Here is a 7500-nt window from a genome sequence, read left to right as displayed (position 1 = left end):
TTTCTCCCTCGCGCGCACTGCACTCTCTCTCTCTCGCTCGCTCTCTCACTCACTCACACACGCACGCACGCACTTGAAACTGCGGAGGTCAATGGTAAAACGTTTTGTTGTTTTGCACAGTGCCTCAAGTAACGCATGCATCCAAAGCACACTGTGCTTTGAAATATACTGTACATGTATGTATGAAGGAGTCAATTAGACAAAGCTCCAGGCTTCCGCAAAGCTCCACAGCAGCATCGTATAGGGACCTGATAGCCTATTCGGTGCCAGGGATTAAAATGAACTTCGTCCTGTTATTAAAGTGAAAAAAGGGGTCCACACTAAATTTCCAAAGGCCCACAGTATTTACATTTTCTGCCTACGCCACTGGTATGTGTGTGTGTGTGTGTGTGTGTGTGTGTGTGTGTGTGTGTGTGTGTGTGTGTGTGTGTGCGTATGTGTACGTGTGTGTGTGTGTGTGTGTGTGTGTGTGTGTGTGTGTGTGTGTGTGTGTGTGTGTGTGTGCATGTGTGTGTGTGTGTGTGTGTGTGTGTGTGTGTGTTTACAGTACAGTACACACCTGCCGCCTTGTTCATCAAGCAGTAATCCGGCGAGTTCTCGAAGTAGACCAGGTCGTTCTTGGTGGCCTTCCGGAAGTCCTGATTGGCTGTGGTGAATCCCGATCCGTCCTGATTGAGCGTCACCTCCACGGCGCCGTTGTACTTGCGGCGCAGGAAGTCGCCCGTCTTGCGGAAGTCCGACATGGCCAACCAGCACGTACGCAGAGTGCACGAGCCGCTCACGCCATGACACTTACACTCCAGACGCAAGAAACGCTTCACCGCCTGAGAGAGAGATGAGGGATGGAGAGAGAGATGGAGAGAGAGAGAGAGAGAGAGAGAGAGAGAGAGAGAGAGAGAGAGAGAGAGAGAGAGAGAGAGAGAGAGTCAGATATACAGTAGTCTACTAACACCGACCAACTAATGCCATGACACTTACACTCCAGACGCAAGAAACGCTTTACCGCCTGAGAGAGGGATGAGGGATGGAGAGAGAGATGAGAGATGGAGGGATGAGAGAGAGAGAGAGAGAGAGAGAGAGAGAGAGAGAGAGAGAGAGAGTCAGATATACAGTAGTCCACTAACACCGACCCACGAATACCATGACACTCACACTCCAGACGCAAGAAACGCTTTACCGCCTGAGAGAGGGATGAGGGATGGAGAGAGAGATGGAGAGAGAGAGAGAGAGAGAGAGAGAGAGAGAGAGACAGAGGGAGAGAGAGAGAGAGACAGAGGGAGAGAGAGAGAGAGAGAGAGAGAGAGAGAGAGAGAGAGAGAGAGAGAGAGAGAGAGAGACAGAGGGAGAGAGAGAGAGAGAGAGAGAGAGAGAGAGAGAGAATCACCATGCATCAATAGTGATTGTTGTGGAGGTCTGTGTGTGTGTGTGCGTGTGCGTGTGTGTGTGTGTGTGTGTGAGAGAGTGTGTGTGTGTGTGTATGTGTGTGTGTGTGTGTGTGTTTCATATCTCACCATGCGTCCACAGCGGTTGTTGTGTAAGTTCATGAGGGCACGCGCGTCCTTGACGGACCTCTCTTTGGCGTCTACGAACTCCTTGGCAAACTTAAAGGATTCAAAGAGATTTATTGTCATTGTCAAAAAAAAAAGTTTTGGAGCACAACACTTAGCAGTGGATTCAACAAAGATAAAGTTATCACCAGTGCTAGACACCCCCCTCCCCTGTGCCTCGTGGACACACATGATATCATATATACGCCAGAGACGGTTTAGGTCGAGATGGGACAGTCGCCACCATCTTGTTGACGCCTTCAGGATTAGTGAGACCAGATCTGAGAGTAAAATGGGAAAAATGAATGGGGAAACTGAGTATAGGACGGGAGGGAACCCAGCGGTTGTGAAAACCATATGGTTGAAACCACCGTGAAAAACTGATCAAAAGTCAAAATAAAGCCTTTTAAGCCACTTTTCTCACAGGTTTTTTGACACTGCGCAGGCGCAGTAGTTCCATAACGGCACGAGAGTGACAGCTTTTCACAACTGAGCATGCGCAACAATTTGAGTGTGCCGATGCAGCTAGATGATTGGATCACACTCACACGCGCACACACACACACACACACACACACACACACACACACACACACACACACACACACACACACATACACACACACACACACATCTCTACGTACCTTGATCCCGTAGTTGATGTTGTCGCTGCAGCCTCCCCAGTCGAACTCCCCACACCCGGACACACACACACACACACACACACACACACACACACACACACACACACACACACACACACACACACACCCCTCTACATACCTTGATCCCGTAGTTGATGTTGTCGCTGCAGCCTCCCCAGTCGAACTCTCCCCCACACACACACACACACACACACACACACACACACACACACACACTCACACAGACAGACACATCTCTACGTACCTTAATCCCATAGTTGATGTTGTCGCTGCAGCCTCCCCAGTCGAACTCTCCACACCCAGACACACACACACACACCGGACACACACACACTACTCTCAAACCAGTGGAGAGTTTATTTAAAAAAGCACTTAACATTTTAGATAAAAAACCTCTTTCATACCACCATTGTAACATTTTAGATAAGTACAACCTATTGAGTTTTGACAATTTCTGTAAATTCTCCTATAGCTGTCTTCTTTATAAGACTTTGCATGGCCTGGCGCCACCTTGTTTACAGGATTTTATAAAATATCGTCAAACACGAGTAACTCGAGCAGTGGTCAATAAAGATGTAGAGATTCCTTTCAGGAAAACCTCTTTCAGTCAAAATGCATTATCCACTAAAGGCGGCATATTATGGAACTCTATTCCTCTGCATATAAGGGAATGTCCCTCTTTAGCCACCTTTAAGATGGAGTATAAAAAGTGGCTTCGAGCCCAACAAACATGTTCACACTGATGGTCTGAGCCTCTACACAGTGTACACGCACACACGCACACACACACACACACACTCACATAACACATGGCCCTATTTTTTGGGACCTTTTTCTTTTCTCTTTTCCTTTTATTTACATGCATGCCTTTTGCTTCTGTAGTGGGTTTTATTTCTTTTGTTACTAACAGTTTGTTTTATTTTAAAGTCTATTGCTTGTAAACATCTAGCCTGCCTATTGGACACCAGATGGAAATTAGCCCTTGGGCTACAATCTGGCATGTTTACATATATGTACATGTATGTATATGTTCATTAATGTGCAATGTCCTGAACAAATAAAGTAAAGTAAGTAAGTAAGTAAGTAAACACACACACACACACACACCCCTCTACATACCTTGATCCCGTAGTTGATGTTGTCGCTGCATCCTCCCCAGTCGAACTCCCCACACACACACTCACACACACACCGGACACACACACACACCCACACACGGACACACACACCTCTGCGTACCTTTATCCCACAGTTGATGTTGTCGCTGCAGCCTCCACAGTCGAACTCCCCACACCCGGACACACACACCGGACACACACACACACACACACACACACACACACACCCCTCTACATACCTTGATCCCGTAGTTGATGTTGTCGCTGCAGCCTCCCCAGTCGAACTCTCCACACCCGGACACACAGACACACAGACACACCGGACACACACACACACACACACACACACATCTCTACGTACCTTGATCCCGTAGTTGATGTTGTCGCTGCAGCCTCCCCAGTCGAACTCTCCCTGCTCGTCGCTGGCTCGGCCGCGTTTCAGTGGGTCGCAGTTGCAGGCCTTCAGGTCGCCCTGGCTACAGGCGCGCGTTATGGCGTACACCACCCCAGCCGACGAGATGGCGTACACGAACGCAGCCTCACGACTACCTACCACAGGAGGACACACAGAGACAGATGAGAGAGAGGAACGGTGTGTGTGTGTGTGTGTGTGTGTGTGTGTGTGTGTGTGTGTGTGTGTGTGTGTGTGTGTGTATGTGTGTGTGTGTGTGTGTATGTGTGTGTATGTGTCTCTGTGTGTGAAAGTGAAGAATAATAAGCAGATATTCAGATATACAGACAGACAGGCAATGCAGACAGACACACAGGTTTGAAAGAAAGCCAGAAAAAAAGCAGGCATATATACGGACAGACAGACAGGCAGGCAGACAGACAGACAGGCAGGCAGACAGGCAGACAGGCAGGCAGACAGACAGACAGACAGACAGACAGACAGACAGACAGACAGACAGGCAGACAGACAGACAGAAAGACAGGCTGACAAGCAGACAGACAGACAGACAGACAGACAGACATATATATAATACGAAGTAGCGCCCAGCTCTTAGCCCGACAGGCAGACGGACAGATAGACAGGCTAGATAGACCAGTAGTCAGGGAGATGGACAGACAGACAGACTGACAGAAATACAAATATAAAGACAGGCAACCAGACAGACAGACAGGCAGACAGACAGACAGACAGACAGACAGACAGACAGACAGGCTAGACAGAGCCGTAGACAGACAGACAGAGAGGCAGCCAGAGGGACAGACAGACAGGGTTACAAGCAGACAGACAGGCGAGGTCTTCGGGTGCGCGCAAACAGCAAAGACAAGAAGACTGACAGATATATGAATATATAGACAGACAGACGGACAGACAGACATATAGATAGATAGACAAACAGGCAGGCAGACAGGCCGACAGAGGGATAGATAGAGGGGCAGACAGAGAACATGGGTGTGGGAGGAAAACCCCCTCTCCTAATCAGACAGGAAGATGGATGGACAGAGAGATACAATAGAGGGGGGAGGGAGGTGGAGAAATGAGGGGAGGAGGAGAGGAAAAGAGAGCTGGAGAGGAGAGGAAGGGAGAGGTGGGGAGGTGAGGAAGGGAAGAAGATTAAGAGTTAGTGAGGAGAGGTGAGGAGAGGAGAGGAGGAGAAGGGGAGAAGAAGAGAGGAGAGGAGAGGAAGGGGAGAAGGTTAAGAGTTAGTGAGGAGAGGAGAGGAGAGGAAGGGGAGAAGGTTAAGAGTTAGTGAAGAGAGGAGAGGAGAAGAGAGGAGAGGTGGAGAGGGAAGAGAGTTGGTGAGGTGGAGAGGGAGAGGTGGAGGTGGAGGTGGAGAGGGAGAGAGAGAGAGGTGGAGGTGGGGAGGACAGAGTGTCTTGTTTGACAGTAAATGTCTCTGTTTTCCAAACACCATCATTCACCAATGTCAGCTTAATCAGTACACACACACACACACACACACACACACACACACACACACACACACACACACACACACACACACACACACACACACACACACACACACACACACACACACACACACAGAGAGAGAGAGAGAGAGAGAGAGAGAGAGAGAGAGAGAGAGAGAGAGAGAGAGAGAGAGAGAGAGAGAGAGAGAGAGAGAGAGAGATTTAAATATTATTCCAGTGTAGTCCTCTGGAGGGATTGTCTGTGTTGTGAGTAAGTGGTATGAAAATAAGTTCTGCATGAGTGCTCTGATAAAGACACAACACTGGAAGCCGCCGCCCACCATACTAGCCAAGCTGTCAACATAACTCTTTTTAACTTATTTTTGTATCATTTATTTTAAAATGCGTGCAATATCTTATCATTTCTTTTTAAAGGGCCATCAAACCTGAAAAGGGGCAACAGATCGACATTAGGCCACATGGTTATAATTTTGCATATTTTGCCTTTGTCCTAAATGCTATTAATATACAGTATGCTGTCACTTTGTTAAATAAATTAACTTTGAAACTTTCAAACTACACCAGAATAGAAAAGCAATAGACAGGCACTGCTCAAACCAAACCCAGATCAGCATTTCTTGAAGCCATGGTTACTTGTTACTTGTTAATTTTCACTTAGCTGCTTAGCACAGTTAGCTAGCTGGTCATATAGGACTGAAATCAGGCCGGAGTATGTAGCAGGTCAGGGCTATTCAATTAGAATTTCATTGAGGCCACATTTCCAAACCATGAACTAAAGTCGGGCCGCACGTTTTCAGCCATCACTAACATGGAAATGACACTTCAAATCAGGAGTCTACAAATAATGTTAAACCTAAAACCTAACCACATTAAATGCTCAGTGTACAAGGCAAGCATGCGATTCAGAAGAAAACCATGTGTTGTACTGAATTATCAAAACTGCAGTGTGTGTATGGCTACAGCTGGGGGACATCTGGGCCGCATGTGGACCGTGTCAGGGCCGCATGTGGCCCTCGGGCCGCCAAATGAATTGGCCTGTAGTAGGGCTTCTCCCAAACCACACCGGAGTAGACTGCACTGGCCATTTAGAACCCAAACTCAAACCAGACCGGATAGAGGAGATATCATTGCTCATGTTGAACCCAAATCAAAGGAGATATCACTGCTCACGAGTCATGGTAAACCCAAACCACACCTGGTGATCTAGAACCCAAACCACACCTGACTAAAAAGAACACCACAGGTGATCTAGAACCCAAACCAGACCAGCGACCCACATGGAGCAGACCAGGTCAGAACAGCCGACCAATAGCCTACTCTCCTGAGTCAGAGCACACGGCCAATCCTCTTCCAAGAAGCAGACAAGGCAGCCAGTCAATCACGTTATGAGGAGCAGCTTTGGCCAAAACAGCTAGAAAGCCAATGTCAGATTGTATAGGCTATATACAGGTTTCGTCATCCAACGAGTTAACTGTCAACACAACTACCAAATCATGGTCTTGGACTGTGTCAGAGCAGACAGCCAATAGAACTCTTAGGATCAGGCCGTGTCAGAGCAGGCAGCCAATAGAATTCTGAGTTATCAGAGCAGGTAGCCAATAGTATTCTGAGGATCAGGCCGTGTCAGAGCAGGCAGCCAATAGAATTCTGAGGTATCAGAGCAGGTAGCCAATAGTATTCTGAGGATCAGGCCGTGTCAGAGCAGGTAACCAATCGCATTCCAGATCCGCCCCAGCTGTGTGTACATAGCACCAGTCAGCACTCCCAAGTAGCAAAGTCAAACAAGCCGAGAGATTAATCAACAGAATTAAACAACACTGATTAATACCCATAAACATACAGGAACACACACACACACACACACACACACACACACACACACACACACACACACACACACACACACACACACACACACACACACACACACACACACACACACACACACACACACACACACACACACACACACACTTTCTTTCTCTCCCTCTCTCTCTCTCTCTCTCTCTCTCTCTCTCTCTCTCTCTCTCTCTCTCTCTCTCTCTCTCCCCTCTCTCTCTCTCTCACACACACACACACACACACACACACACACACACACACACACACACACACACACACACACACACACACACACACACACACACACACACACACACACAAAGACTACTTCATCTGGCTATACAAATCGCTCCGGCAACACCTCAAGATTAAACACACAATTCAATTCCGTTTTAAACTGTTTCATTTCAGTGCTGTCCATTTACATTGGGCCATAACAAAGTG

General features: G+C 47.8%; 1 protein-coding gene across 1 annotated transcript in view; it reads right to left on the bottom strand.

Annotated features, from left to right (window-relative positions):
• Window positions 1-7500, bottom strand: part of wnt2bb (wingless-type MMTV integration site family, member 2Bb) — a 29890-nt gene that overhangs the window by 4960 nt on the left and 17430 nt on the right. Inside the window, exons 4-6 of the mRNA XM_063207855.1 lie at window positions 3692-3879; window positions 1512-1601; window positions 560-824 (exon numbers count right to left, since the gene is read on the bottom strand). Coding sequence (XP_063063925.1) covers window positions 560-824; window positions 1512-1601; window positions 3692-3879 — 543 coding nt within the window. The remainder of the gene's footprint in view (window positions 1-559; window positions 825-1511; window positions 1602-3691; window positions 3880-7500) is intronic.

Source organism: Engraulis encrasicolus, chromosome 10 (genome assembly GCF_034702125.1).
Source record: "Engraulis encrasicolus isolate BLACKSEA-1 chromosome 10, IST_EnEncr_1.0, whole genome shotgun sequence".
NCBI classification, from domain to species: Eukaryota; Metazoa; Chordata; class Actinopteri; order Clupeiformes; family Engraulidae; genus Engraulis; species Engraulis encrasicolus.
This window is presented reverse-complemented; position numbering and strand designations above follow the sequence as displayed.